Genomic DNA, 15670 nt, shown 5'->3' on the forward strand with positions numbered 1-15670 from the left:
AAAGCGAAACAAAAATCTTTTTTTTTTAGTAACACAATCCCCTAGCTTGTTTCCGTGCTTTCTTAACAAAGTGTCATTATATGAGCTGAAAAATATGATAATTTTATTTCAATAAATGTAAGATACATAGAAATGCAAGTTATTTATATTTTTATGAGAATCTAGGGTTAACCCCTAGGATTTAAGCTCTACCTGCTGATAAATTTTGTTTCATTCCTGCAGTTAAATAAAACCTCTATGTATCCACTAGCGCTATGGAAAAATATATAGCCCTGGATTATCCTCAAAACTAGTAGAACTATATAAACATGTCATTTCCCACCCTCCTATGATAGCAAGCGTAAAATATTTGATTTGATTATTCGGGCATGCTGCGTTTTGAGAACTATCGGCACACATCAGAACACACGCCAGGAATTATAATTACAGCGCTTTATTAAATAAAAGCGTTTTATAGCCTCGTCTGTGTTCCGATCACAATTCATGATATTCCTGAACATTCTTTTATGTGTGCCATAATATGGCATATTTGGAATAAACAATTGTGGGACGAACTACCTTGCCCTGCTGCTCCTTCTAGCAGAAGTTCGCAGCATATATATGCCTGCTTTCATTTTTGCAGAGTAAGGCTAGACTGTAGAAGTGTGTGTTATTCGGTGCTATCAGTAACTAAAGACGAGCCTCGGCCCACCTGATGCGGTTCGTCGCACTGCACTGTAACTTGACCCTGCTGCCAAGTTTTCCCTTGCGGTCCTTCACGTGTCCACAGCAGCGTTGTGGACGCATTCGCCACGCGCTGAAGCAGGTTAAGCTGACCGCTTCTCGGGTGCCACATGTTGTACCTGGAACAATCACCGCGCACGTTTCACACTTGTGAACATAGCTCCGCACCGTTAATTTCAACAAAAATTTGGTGTCAAACAAAGCATGCCAACTGAACTCTTAAGCATATTGTTCCCGCCGTGCATGTCTGCACTGAAGCACGACCATAAATCATGTTTCCCTCGCAGCCCTATTGATTGTGTGTTTCAATCATTGAACATCACAATTGTTGGCAGGCAACGTGCGATTTACATTTAACTCTAATTTAACCACATATTGCGTGATTGAAGTAACTATTAATATACGATGAGTGCTTCCTTGCGTACGCCGTAGTCAGCCTGAAATTCTTCTCCTTTCATGCGAACCATGTCTTTATAACATCTTTATCGGGGATGTATTAAATTTTTGCAACAGTTATTGGAAGAGGCGAGAAGAAAAAAACAACCTTACCAAAATGTAAAGCATCGTCCGTGGTCAGGAGTAGGGCCCATCCGCACCGAGACAATATGAGCCAAGCGCACATAGGCGGCGTACATGTAGGCATCTGCATGCGTACACGCATTTGTCATATCCCATGTTTTCAATTATGCGACTACAATCGGTTTTGTATACATCTTACACTTACAAACTTGTAACTGATCTTTCCACCCACGTGAACGCGCGTGCGCTGTGCAGCTCCGCAGCTACAGGCAAATACGATGCAACAGGATCGGACACATAGCTAGATGCTCGCATTTAGCTTTTCTTAAGTCTTCGGGACCAATGGAGCTCACAGAGGCTTGCAGAGACGGCAACGAGTGCCCCGATAACTGCATCGCGCGGCGCTCATGTTAGTACAAGGGCCATCCAAACTCGCGAAGAGTGTACGAGCTCGCTCTGCCGCTCAGCTCGACGTGATAGGCGGGGAAAAGATTATCACATGGCACGGGCGCCACGGAGGGACGCGTATGACAGATGTCGTAGTTCGCTATTCTTAGGCGCGCCGCCATTTTCGAAAAGCGCGAGAAATGGCGCAGATTTGTTGAGCGACGCCGGCGAGGGTAATCGGGTTTTTGGAATCCTGAAAAGTGATCAGGCAAAATAGAAACCAGACAGAAAAGTTTAAATTACACAGTTCCATATTATTTAATCAGCCTCCTAGTTAGCAGGATGGGTAGCTCATGAAGGGCAACTCCGTGGTAATTTAGGAACTTTCAGCTTTTACGACTCTACAGCAATTAGAATTTGAGAATAATCACTGGCTTTCTATGGTAACATTTTGATCAAGAAAACAATCCAGTTCTGTCGAGTATGTTGCGCTCGAAGAAACCGATAAACAGAAATTTTTAATTGTGCATCTATCAAGACGCCGTCACACGTCTTGACCCAGAGGCAGGACGTAGAAAAGTGTGTATAATAATCAGACACACTGTGTGCGGTACTTCACAAGCGGGTGGTAACAAGCACCACGATAGGGGGAGCACAATAGCGATTCGTGGAGCCAGGGACATAAACTGTTTAAAAATAAAGAACGCGTTCGCACCTGGGGATCACGGATATCTCACAACTGGCTCTAGCCGATTCTGGCCAGAAGAAGCTCGTCAATTAGAGGATAAACTTTTTTTTGGCTCAATTTCGCCGATTCCTTAACTTTTGAACCAGCCCAAAACGGAGCTCGGTATGCGTACCACTTCGCATTGCGTCATCCGAGGGCAGCCATGGCAGTTTGAACCGCTCGGTCCCAGAGTGGTGCACCCACTGGGAGTATCCTTCTGAGCGCTCAGGGAACCAGCCGCAGTCGTGGGGCTGGGAGAAATTGCAGCTTACGTGCCGTGTTGCCTCCCCTGAAATGTGAGCACATGTTTTGAATGAATTTTTGAATTTTTAGAATTTTTATTTAATTACAAAGTCTCTGAGAATGCTTTAGAGCTTTCTTTTGTAGCCGTATGGCTGCGCTTGGTTGGATGTCAAAGAGTAATTACTCCCTTATTACAAATCTGCTCCACCTTTGACAAATATTTTAAATGATTTTGTGTAGATTGTATGACGTTGCTCAGGCTGTATTAATTATTTTACGTGTGTTTCACGCGGTTAGAAAGTGCCCGAAACAGATTAAATATCACATATTCAGGGTGTAAAAGCTGGAAAGACGAAATATAGGAGCAAGCGTCCTCTCGTTATCTCTTTCTGGTGGCCTCATGTGCTACGCGACGCCTGCACCCCATGGTTGCACGTCGTACGATGTCTGCAAACAACGGGACATTAAGCTTCCCTGTTAAGAGTTATCCAGCTTTCAAGATTTCTGTTGTGCGAGAGATGCGAATGGGGCCATAGTAGGGGCTGGTAAGGCTCAACGTACTACTCCATCAGCAAGATCATCATCATCATCAGCCTGACTACGCCCATTGCAGGGCAAAGGCCTCCCCCCTGTGTCTCCAATCAACCCTCTCCTTTGCGAGCTGCAGCCACCGTATCCACGCAAACGTCTTAATCTCATCCGCCCACCTAACTTTCTGGCGCCCCCTGCTGCTCTTGCCTTTTCTTGGAATCCACTCCGTACGACCAGCGGTTATCTTGTCTTCGCATTAGAAACCCTACCCAAGCCCATTTCTTCCTCTTGATTTCGACTAGGATGTCATTTACCCGCGTTTGTTCCCTCCCCCCCCCCCCCCCCCTCTGCCCACTTGCGGTCTCTGAACGTTACACCTGTCAATTTTTTTTTATATCTGGCTGCATTGTCCTTAACATAAGCTGAACCCTTTTCGTTAGCCTTCACGTTGCTGCCCCGTAGGCGAGTACCGGTAAGATACAGCTGTTATATATTTATCTCTTGAGAGATAATGGTCAACTGCCATTCATGATCTGAGATAGCCTGCCATATGCGCTCCACCCGATTCTTATTCTTCCAGTTATTTCACTCTTATGGTCCGAATCAGCAGCCACTACCTGCCCTAAGTGGGTGTATTTCCTTAGCACTTCTAGAACCTCGCTACAATTTGTCACCAAGTTACTGCAATCAAATTAATTTGACATTTCACACGTGGTTAGAACGAGCCCCTGTTACTTTCGGCTAGTTTACTAATAAATAAAGAAATTGAACCTAAGCGAATAAAAAAATTTTAAGGGCGATTACGATACTCCGTAATAAAAAGTTTGAGCGCAATTTTGTACGTGTCTCAGGCTCTGTAAGCTCACTCTCTTGCTTTGCAAGGTCGTCGACACGACCGACGACTATATTAGTTCGATAACAGTACTGGCTGATGAAGGCTACGGTCAGCAGTGCACAGCACGCGAGAATGTCGATATTAGTTCCATGGAACTATGAGTAGAAGGCGACGACGGTGGCGATAGCCTATTGCTCTCGTTTCGTGTGTACTTACATCCTTCGCTTTGGGTATCCGGATGACAGTTGCTGTAGACGATGTTGTCAATGCTCACACCTGGTTCGGGTGCCTTGTAAAACAACTGTTAAGAGGGAAAAAACAAACAGAAGAGAAAAAACAAGAAAGAAAGCCTTTCCGACAGGAAGAAGCGAAGGAAGAAAAGGAAGTGAAAAAACTGCGCCTCTCCCGTAACCGAGAGTAGAGTAAGCGTGAAATGTTTACGGGCCTAACACAGGCTCCATTGCTCGGCTTAAGCAGCTGTGACGGTGGCGGCATTGAAATCCAGGACGACGCAGAAGAGTACGCGGACGCGACGAGACGCAGGCCTGACAAGAATGTATATGCAGCGCGTTCGAATACTCCGCGAGCGTGTATACATCTGCCTGCCAGAGGGGGAAAGGGCATGAAGGCCCTGCGGCCGGTCTTTTACATGCGTGAGTGTAGGACCGCAGCGCCATCCTTGGGGAGCGCGCGAAAGCAGTTTTTCAGCCGAAAGCGCTTCTCGCCCTGGAGCTCCCCTCTTTCTCTAAGCGGCTTTCTCTCAAAGCCCTTAACAGATCGCGTATGACAACGAAGTGTACTGCGGCATGTATGTGCTTTTTGCACGCGTTATTAGAAATCGGAAAGTATAATTCCGTGCGTTATCAAATGCACAGCTCGACTCATATCTTGATAAACATTGAGAAGACACTGGCAGCAGTTATTTTTTGTGACTCATTTGGAGAGGAACCGGCGCTTGTATGCCGGTCCCGTAGGAGGGCTTAGAGAGTCTCGTTTAATCTCGTTAAGTCTCGTGCAGTGCCCGGATGTTCCAGTTTTAGAGCCCGGATGAGTGGAATTCAGTGCCCGGATGAGTGGATTTCAGTGCCCGGATGATGGCTGTCGGTCTCGGCGTGACGTCACCACACTGCCGACAACGGGAGCTAAAAGCATTTCATGCTTAAAAAAAAATCAATGACCACCTGCAGAGTTATGCGTTTAAGTTAGTATGAAGGCACATTTTTTTTCATAAGCACCTAAGCAAGACATTATTTATTGTGATAAATTTGCAGGCGTTTCTTCAAAACATCCTGTGTCATACTAGCCATTCTTAAGAAGTCTGCGCCATGCTGCGGCTGAGCTGCGAACTACTCCCTCAAGGTTCCGCGCGCGGAACACCGCCATTAGCTTCTACGCCTGAGTGGTTCGTTGGCATATTGAGGCACTGTTCTTAGAGCTTTGATATAAAAATATGTCATATGACAACTTAACACAAGTAAATGCAAATATATGTCGTTCCATCGTCGCCGTTACCCTCTTCTGTTCCAATACAGCATATCTAGCGTTCCTCTCGATCTTGTCCAATCATACAAATACCTTGGTGTCCATATTTGTCATGATCTTACATGGAATACGCATATTTCAAACATCATATCATCCGCCAACAGAACACTAGGATTCTTAAAGCGTCACCTACGCTCTGCACCTCAGCATGTCAAGCTACTCGCATAAAAATCATTAGTCAGATCAAAATTAGAATACGCATCTCTCATCTGGTCTCCAAAGCAAGCATATCTCTGTAATTCAATTGAAGCAGGTCAAAACCGAGCAGCTACATTCATTCATCGTATTCTTTTGATATCAGCATATCATCCCTCAAATCACAGTCCAGCCTACCTACCCTTGCTCATCGCCGCTGCATTGCTAGTGTATGTTTGTTTCACAAGTTTTTTTACTCTGAGCTACGACAGGAACCCTACATCTGCGCACCACCACCACGCATCTCCCTCCGCACCGGCCATCAGCAGCAAGTGTCACGACCTCGCGCCCGCACCACTACATTTTCTTCATCATTCTTCCCCCGGACCGCGAACGACTGGAACGGCCTTCCCCGAGAACTTGCTGCTATCACATGCCAATCATTGTTCATCGAAGAAATCACGCGTGTACTTGCTCAGTGATAATCTTATATTTGTATAACTTTCAACTTATCTGAAAGAAGCCAACAGCCACAGAAACCAAGGGGCAGAGGGGATTTTTTTTTAAATTAATGTATTTATTCTGTGGTGTTGATCAATTTAGAATATTACTGAATATGTTATCGCTTAAAGCTAATTGATTAGAAAAGCAGAAGAAAAAACAACCACATGCCGCCGGTGGGATCCGAACCCTGTTAGTCATTCTGTTTTTCATTTCTGTGTGCCCCACCCCTTATGTACTACCCTCTAACGAGGGTCTTTAAGGCATTAAAGTGAAGTGAAGTGAAGTGAACTGCTAAGCCCACTTTGTTAGTTTGTCGGAGCCAGTATTGAGAAGAGGCCATGAGAACGGGAGGGTTCCACGCCGTGGTGGAACATTTGCAGGACAACGAAAACGGAGTTCTCTTCAAGCGCCCAACCTATTTTTGTAAATTGATTGTTTCGCCAAAACATCAAGTGCCTATGCAAATTATTGAGCGTCACTGCGTGCACATGCATAATGAACCCATTTAAAGCACGAACTGCTTTTCGTCGAGCGTCTATCGATTGCGGTTCTTATTACGGCATGCCTGTATGAAGGTATGGTCATTCGTTATCGCCGGAGAGGTGTGGCGGACGCAGAAGAGGGGGTCAAGGTGAGGTAATGATTTCATTCGAATTTCACTAATTAATGCGGTTGCATTAGATGTCCCGTTCACGAGAAAAGCCGGTATACGTGCTTCTTTTTCACAAAAATACAGATGGCCCGCCTGCTTTCGGGCCCTTGGATGACGCTTAACCTACCCTTAAGAGTACAATGCGATGGTATTAGATATCCCTCCCACGGACATTATCATTCTCTTCCATAGACTGATAGATCCCTGGGAGTCCGCATACCCCTACTGAAGAAGTCGTGCAGCTAGCTGTTAAGTGATGCGCCACTGCGCAGGCAGGTAGCTATGTGAAACAGCCACCGATGTGGCTGGTGAGACGCAGGTGTTGTTTTTTCCGAGCTCTAGCATTGCTTATTTCGCACAGATTATGCTTCGGTGAAGTGAGCTCATGCCCAGCGCCACTTTGAGCAGGTGCCAACTAGATTGAATTTACTTGAAATAGCTTTATTGCACACCATGGTATGTGGACCGCATGCTGATTCGTGACACGTATGGACAGATACCGGATTTTCTAGTCAGCGGGACCTTCAATGCTATCGCATTGATAGAATTACGTCACACTGGCCATACTTTCATTCCATCTCTTCCATCCACTGCATACGAGCAAACCGAGAGCACAAAGCATGGTTAACTTCTCCGTCAAGACAGTGTGTGGAAAAGGAGACCTATGGTTCTTGTTTTCGAAATGTATGTGCAATTAGAAATATATATTCATGTTCGTTGTGCGACATGGTTAATAGAATTTATGAGCAGAGGCAAGTGCTACAGGGCGCAACATTTTCAACTAAAACTAAGCCAAGGTAACTGTAGAACATGATGACTTGTGCGCGAAGAAGCATGAAAAACTGAGAATCACTGAAGCCCCAACTGTGAAAAGTCCTTTACCACAGTAACGAAGCCTGCATTGCGGTGAGGCCCTATTAAGTGAGTCTCGGACCTTACTTACTGAAGGGCCCTGAATGAAGGCTAGCGTCGTGCTTCCCCAGAGTGAGCTAGCATCAAGTGTATAAACGGCGCCTTGAAGTCTTATCAGCTCATGTACTGGCTGATCCACACATTGAATTTTTGCTCCGTTGAACAGTGATGGCAGAGTTAAATTATATGTGTTGATGGTCCTTGTTGGGCAGTTCAGAGCTGCCCGGGAAACCCGAACTCTGTTTTCGTTAAGTTTATTGAGGGGAAAGGTTAAAAATTCTCTCGTTTCAAGGATGAGATTGGCTCTGTTTTCTGCCCCTTATGGCACAGTACAAACGAACCGCGAACCCCCCTGGATAAAGCCTTGCTTATTAGTGCAATAAGTGCACGTAAGTTAATGACTTCCGAACTGACTGTGAGCAAGAGGCCTTACTCTGGCTTGCAGTGAAGCATACAAAAATGTGAGATGCTTTTATATAACATAGTGGACGTTTTATGAAGAGCTGTAGTAGCGTTTCTTAGAGGTCACACATAAGTAGCATTTAGGTTTTCAGGGTCAATGACCTTATGGGACAGTGGTAGACGCACGTTCATTCAAGTAAGTGACTGAAATGGTGCTGTAGCTGACAGACTACTGCAAGGATAATCCCAACTAGGCAAAAACAGCGCAGTACTGCAAGGGTAATCCCAAGTAGACAAAAACAGCGCACTACCACCAGGCACTCGACGAACCACGTGAGCAGTAAGAGATCTTACCCTGGCTCCTGCATCCCAATTTCCAATTTTAACAGACTCCTTGGCCCATCTGTCTTTGATACTGTAGGCTGTCAACGTACTCAGTATGTGGGCTGAGGCTGACAAAGTGTCGGAGGCTGAGCTGTGCATTACTCCGAAAATAAGTTGTGAATGTCCTGCAAAGAAAAGTTTGTTCATCTGTATGTTAATTTCCGTGCGCTGGTGTACCTTGGCGGTATTCAGCTGACATGGAATATGAATGATAACACAGAAGAGCTCCAATAAATATAGTTTCAGCCTGTCACAAACGCAGTATAGAAGACACAGGATTTTCCACCGGCACTGCATTGAATAACAATGAAATGAGTTGCACTGTAAAAGCCCCGTAAAGCGCAACCTGCTCAATCCCCCCTCTGCTGTTGCAGACTCCTCACAAGCCCACGGGTGCAGCTAAAAGTAGCTCGTAAACTTTGACACGGTCATGAGAGCTTTCAATGAATAAAAAAACCCTTTGTACCCGCGCTGGCATGCCGTGCGCACGATGGCATCTCGGTGTACACACTTTTTGGGAGACTGAACACAAGGCGCTATTTCTTATCCGTGTTAGCTGCTAGGTAAGTTTGTATATTCTGCCTTAAAGCATGCACGCTGATATGATCTCGATGCCGCGATCGGAACAATAACTCATTTCTGTGAACAAAAAATACTAATGTCTTGCAAGTAACAACGTGTAATGACTAAAACAAAACTCCCTTGCAATGAATTTTGGTTCTCGATCCGCTGCAAACACTGAGAAAGGATGTTAACTCGTTCTTCCTACTATGCCTACTTTTTCATCACACGGTGCGTACTGTGTTCAGTAGAAGATTTGGAATGCCATGAAAAGAAATTCACTTACTCGTATCCGGCAGGTAGTAGGAGAAACTGACGACACAGGAGTGAGCTATTTCACCAAGTCTTGGCGTAATCATCGACCTTTGAACCCCGAACGCCACTCCTGCATTTTCGAAAGCATTACACCGCAGCTGTAGAGCCAACAGGCAACTCTTTCAAGAAGTCGCAAAATATATCATTAGTATATTAAACACTAAGAATATATGATCAAGCCAAACTATTATGCTTGAATCGGTGCACGTCACATCGGAACCTCGTAGTTTCTAGCAAACTAACAATGCGGCGGGCGGCGTGGCTTCCTGAGTTTGGCTTCAGCTCCTCGTCCGTAGTTTTTGTTCAGCCTAGCAGTACACGGAAAGAGGAAAATCACTGTATATATCAATAATTTTTGTTGCGACACGAAAAATTCACAGAAAAGGGTTGCGTACAGTTTACCAAAGACAGAACAGCGAGTCTAATAGGGCCATGAAGAACATTCGGTGGTCCATAGCTACCAGTATTTCGAAGCTGAAACCACATGATAAGATTTATCATCGCTCTTTTCAAGCCGCATTTTAAACTTCCTCTTAGAACTCCAATGATAAAGGAATGAACACCAGCATAGTAATGCGTTTGATGGCATCTCTTCGCAAGTCTACAGTAACTTCTCCGACACATGTAATTTTGGCTCTGGATGCGCTAAAAAATTTTCTTCGATCGTGATGTGCGCAGTTTTTGTCATGAAACACAGAACATAACATTTTTTTCTGAGTCAGCTTTAGGAAGTTAACAAGTAGCTCAAGGATTCTGGAGAACAGTACATTTATTTTGGTCAGAATCAGTTCAATCCTTGCTGGAACGAAATGCCCCACGCGACACACAAAAATATCTCATGTGGAAACAGCTTGAGTAAAAAAGACTATCTGCAAGTCTCTGCCGGGAAGACGGCTTCCCGCAATTCAACTGAATTTTCGTGATGAGAGCTGTGATGAGAACAGTATCAGTCAGCGTTAGCATGGTTTGAAACAAAAATAGTCAACTCGTCCATTTTTCACGGAAGCATATTGTTATTCTTTGTGAAATAATTAAGAACCTTGTTGAAAACAATGAAAAACACTTTTTTAGATCTTGGCCACTCTTTTGATCTTCATATGTTTGGACAATTTATTTGCGTCGAGATTCAAAGTGATGCACTGTGTCATGCCGATGAATGTTCTGCCTCGCATAAATATTTACCAAACGCCGCTGGCTTATAGTTATAAGGAAGACCAGTCTTTCTAACTTTGATGTTAACATATGTGAGAAAATTCACATAATACTTGCACAAACGGCAGGTCTCTTTCTGTGCACGCACACACGCACACACGCGCGCACACACACACACACGCACACACATGCGGGTATTTTGAAGCCACCGAGGTGCCTCAGTGGTTAGTGGTTATGCTGCTCAGCTGCTGGCCTGCAAGACGCGGGTTCGATCCCGGCCGCGGTGGCCGCATTTTGATGGAGGCGTGATGCAGAGGGCCGTGTACTGTGCGTTGTCAGAAACCGTAGAAGAACCCCAGATGGTCGAAACTATCCATAGCCTTGCAGCACAGCGTCCCTCATTGCCTCAGTCGCTTTGGGATATTTAGCCCAATACACCTAAAGTAGGTTTTGTGACTTTGTTCACGATCATAATTACCCACTTTTGAAAACTTAGGGCAGCCAATATAATCTGCCTCCCTGGCTGTACTGTTTAATCTTGGTAATGAATAGACGTGCAATAGATACTTCAATTGTAATAAAATTACAAAGCAAGTAATCGCAAGAAAGATGGCAACAAAGAGTCACCTGTAATCTCAGAGAGAAAATTCCACACAATAATCACCTCTTCACACATGAAGTTGTGAGGTGAAACAAAATGAAAAGCTTTACGAAAGTCGTATCAAATGATCCTACTTTCATTTTATCCATCAATAAATAGCAGCAAATCTTTGTGTTTCTATAAATAGAATTGTAAGCGTACTGCTTGTGGGGTTGCAGTTTTTGGTTTCTAAGTTTGTCTTTTCGTAACCAACGTCTTTTTTGCTCTTTGAGCCTCATTGAACCGCATCCGACATCACTGCAGGAAATAATTATTTCTCACTTGGGTTGAGCACCGAGAACGCAGCATAGGCGCCGTCATCCCTGAGCGTGCTGTCCACTTTAGGGAAGTTTTCTTTGCGGCCTCCTTCCTGCGCGGTCGTCCACTTCCATCCGAGGCGTGAATGCGGGAATTCGTTTTCCAGGCCACACATGCCATTAGAGAAGTCGCAGGCCCCTAGAATGAAGAACATGCCAAAATGCGAACATGCGAAGAAAAGAGGCGAAAATGCTGAGGTGTCAGGAGACATGCTAGACCAGTAGCAAAGGAAATAACTTTTCCAATATTTCATCTCCTGTGCATTTTTCGAGATTGGTAGTATAGTTATTCAAGGTGCATATTTTTCGAGTCTAACCGTCACGTTAAAGACGTCCACGATAGGGTAGCGTAGTTTTTCACTAGAACCTAGATCTAAAATTTCAGTCCAGTGCATATATGACAAACATTTCACTGAAAATTCTACATAGACACTATGAAAACAAAAAGCTCAAAAAGACGCTGGGCAGAGGCAGGCGAAGCTAAACATATCAATAAGTGTTCCGCTGTTAGTAGCACCCTCTGTTGTCTGACCCGTGTCATGTTTCGACTTTAGTTCTGCATAACGCCCCACGAACTGGCCTCCTACTATGCCCTCCTAGTTTAGATTCCCTCAAATTACCCTGAAATTATTTTTTAAAACAACCATTTAGGGTCAAATTCGCGTAAACTATATTAGAATATTCTGGCAGATGTTCTCATGTGCTGTTAGAAGGAGGGAAATACTAACAGTTTTGCCCAACTTTACATTTGGAATCAACCTAGAGTCATGGCTACAGCCTATGGTGCCGCCATGATGTGAGCAAACTCTCTGCCTCTACTTGTAGCCCGTCTACGTCAAATGGCGGGGGTATACTGTATTAACGAATAAGACTGAGAGCATCAACAGCGTTAATTTTTTTGCAATAAACTTTAGATGCCTTAGCTTTGATTTTCTTCTAAGTAGGCACCATTTCTTCTCCGGTTACACCGGGACCCGTTGCGGGGACTGAGTGGTTACAGCGCTCGGCTGCTGATCCTGAATACCTTGGCTCGAACCCGACCGTAGCGTCCGCGTTTATATGGAGGCGAAACGCAAAAGGCGCCCGTGTGCTGGGCGATATGTGTGCACGTTAAAAATCTCCAGGTGGTGGAAATTATTCCGGGGCCCTCACTGTGACACCAATTTCTCGCTTTTTTCCTTCACTGCCACCTTCCTCCATTCCATCACGGCGTGGTTGAGGTGTCCGCAGGGAAGGGATACAGCTCCAGCGCCATTTCCTTCGCTCAAAAAACACTTTTTTTCAACTCGACTTTTGCATATTTAAAATGCGTTTTCAGTAACCATGCTGCCACTACAATGACAGTGACACTCATTTGGGCAGGGGCGGTAGCGCTAAAATACGGTCGCGGATATGTATGAGCGATGTCAGTAATCTTTTGAACTTTCCTTATTACTTCAAAAGTACAAACATGGACGTGAAATGATGTCCCGCAATTGTGGAGAGCAGTCCTACGCGGAGAGCAGTCCTCCTGACGTCTCTAATGTCCAACTTCGAAGCCGCTGACTAGCAAACAGAAAATGATATTCTTATGTCAATGAATCACGTGTAAATTCCTCTGAAGCGTTTCTCCGTCTACGAACTGAGTATACACATATCTGGGCAATGCGCTTTCTTTTTCCGAAAATAAGTATGATCGATAAAATTCAGCAGAGCGTCTCTTTCTGTAGGCTTTCATACACTTGAGTGTCATTGGCTCACAGAAAAAGGCTGGAATCACTGCAGCTCAACCTAACTTTGGATCTGAGCACCGCACTTAAAAATGCATGCAGTTTCAATACATGTTTGGGAAGACAAAATCCGCTAAATCATGTCGTCACTTCATGTCTTAAAGCTTTGAAATACTGCTCTTTTCGAATACTCATTGTTACCATACCGATTTCAAATCTAATCGGCAATCGTTCCCCGGGTAGGACTTTTTATAGTTCAAAAAAAATGTTGTGTTTTTTTTTATTTTGTCCTAGATAACGGAAGAGCCTGCCTTCCTTCTAGCGTTGCATGAAAATGAACCTCTTTTGCCACCCATATTTGGCTCGAGTTTTATTTATTGCCGCTGAATGTTTGCTATTTCTACCATGCAGCCAATGTATTTAATGGCAAAGTGAAGCCGATGAATCATAATCAATAGAAACCAACCAATATATTTTTCCACGCAGCAACATTTTTTTACTTCCTATTTTCTTCCATAAAGTTTGAGTAACACTTTTCCGAATTAATATTTTGTTACCTCTTTGGGCTTCCTGAGCAGCCTGCGTAAAATATGAGAAAATGTTGAAAATAGGTTCGCTTCAGAACTTTTTAAGCAAGAAGTATTTTACCTCCCATTCTGGGTAATCTCCGTCGAACGCTGCCGATCTTTCGCGTTGAAGTTGATGTCCCAGCCTAATAGAGGGCAATGCCGTAACATGGGCAATGAAAGCTCCCTTCTGGCCTCAAAATTTTGCTTCGATCTGCGGTTAGGCACACGGTTAAAGTTTTGTTGATGGAATATTCACGACAGTTAATTCAGCGTAAATTGGCGATAAAGGGGGGATTACTTCCTTAACACATCAGAGTCGCAACGAGCTAAAATTGCTAGAAGCCTGATGGTTTTTAGTTTTTCCGTCTTTATATTTGCCTATTCAGCCTTCATTCTTGATTGGGATCATGAACGCTCAAAATGAATTATTTTGTTACAAACATGCCCTGACTGAAGTGCTTCATGTACTTGGGCACCTTATTTTTGTATAAAACTGTTCAATAAGTAGTTATTTGCCAGCAAGACACCGTAACGCTACACCTAATAGACCAAGATTCCAGCAAATGCTGACTATTACTCACCACACATGGATTCATCCGCTTCATTTGTGCAGTCGTTCTGGAAGTCGCACACCTGAGTGAGCGGAATACACTGTGTGGAAGGCGCGCACTGGAATTCTCCCTCATCGCAAACCGGTGTGGCTGGTGTTGTCGTGCTGGCTGCTGGCAACTCTAAATCGGTTACAAGGAAAAGAAAAAAGGAAGCGGATAGGTGGGCAAACAACAGTTTTACTTTCGGGCTGCGGTGTGAGCAAATCCCCATAGCATTAGCTTTAATATCTTCCACGCATGCATGGACAAGAATCAGTCTGAATGCTTCCCACCACTACTTCCCGCAAGGCTTTGTAATGTTTATTTCTTCATGCTCCACTCGCTGGAACGAGTGTTTAGCACTATGTTTCTGTCTTCAGATGCTAGCAGATCCATGTGGAATGATTGATATATAAGTAAAACAGCGCTATGAAGAATAGAGCCCAAATAACTAGAAATTAACTGTGTTAAGGCGGAGGCTTGGGCAAGTTGGTAAATCATATCTAAGTAAAACAGCGCTGTTTTACTTATATATAATGTACCAACTTGCCCAAGCCTCCGCCTTAACACAGAAATGATTGAGCTCGCTGAACTTATTGTACGTTGTTCGAGATTGTCGTACGCCATTCCCGCGTCTTCTCGCGAAACTTCTTTGTCAGCATTAAAATCAGTGCGTCCGATAGCGATGGTGGTTCTGTTCGACGACAGCCGAGTACGCTTGTTGCTATCACCGCCACCGAGTTGTTGAGCTTTTTGTGGACGCAAGACAGGCGAAGAGTTTTTTTAGGAAGCCTTTTCGATGCTTTCGAGTCTGCCATACTGCCGCCACCGCCTTTTAACAATATGGTCATTTCTTTTAACGCCAGCGTGTCACGAGACCTTGCTTATTATTTAAGAATCCTTGCTGGCCAACGCAGGCATTTTCATTGTATTTTTCAGATTCAGTGAGCGGACACGTGCTTTTTATCCTTCTAGCTGTTTTATTTTAATCGTCTAGCTCTTAAGCTTCTAGTTGTTAGTTGTTCTAGTTAATATCTGTCTAATCTCTTCAAGTTAATTGTCCAGGTATTTGTTAGTTATAGTTATTCTTAGTTGTTAATATTCTAGCTGTTAGAACAAAGCAGCGAAAGTTGTAGACCAATAAGTACACGAGTAATGAAGTGGTGAGGCGTACAATGTTTGATTGCTCGGAAACTGACTCGGCAAGAATTGAGTATATGCAATGAAAATGAGGTGCATCCGCATAGAAGTGCTCGTGGGCTGCTATTTCTACTTTATGCTCATCCGTTCTTTTTGGGCACTTGGAAATTGTCTGCATTCC

General features: G+C 44.2%; 1 protein-coding gene across 1 annotated transcript in view; it reads right to left on the bottom strand.

Moving 5' to 3' along the window:
* Nucleotides 1-15670, bottom strand: part of LOC149370513 (MAM and LDL-receptor class A domain-containing protein 1-like) — a 171521-nt gene that overhangs the window by 37547 nt on the left and 118304 nt on the right. Inside the window, exons 44-51 of the mRNA XM_089577892.1 lie at nucleotides 14341-14490; nucleotides 11447-11620; nucleotides 9344-9442; nucleotides 8467-8621; nucleotides 4182-4266; nucleotides 2490-2645; nucleotides 1273-1366; nucleotides 692-842 (exon numbers count right to left, since the gene is read on the bottom strand). Of these exons, the coding sequence (XP_089434018.1) occupies nucleotides 692-842; nucleotides 1273-1366; nucleotides 2490-2645; nucleotides 4182-4266; nucleotides 8467-8621; nucleotides 9344-9442; nucleotides 11447-11620; nucleotides 14341-14490 (1064 nt within the window). The remainder of the gene's footprint in view (nucleotides 1-691; nucleotides 843-1272; nucleotides 1367-2489; nucleotides 2646-4181; nucleotides 4267-8466; nucleotides 8622-9343; nucleotides 9443-11446; nucleotides 11621-14340; nucleotides 14491-15670) is intronic.

The sequence above is a fragment of the Amblyomma mixtum genome, chromosome 1, assembly GCF_055824585.1.
Source record: "Amblyomma mixtum isolate Tamu chromosome 1, ASM5582458v1, whole genome shotgun sequence".
Classification (NCBI taxonomy): Eukaryota; Metazoa; Arthropoda; class Arachnida; order Ixodida; family Ixodidae; genus Amblyomma; species Amblyomma mixtum.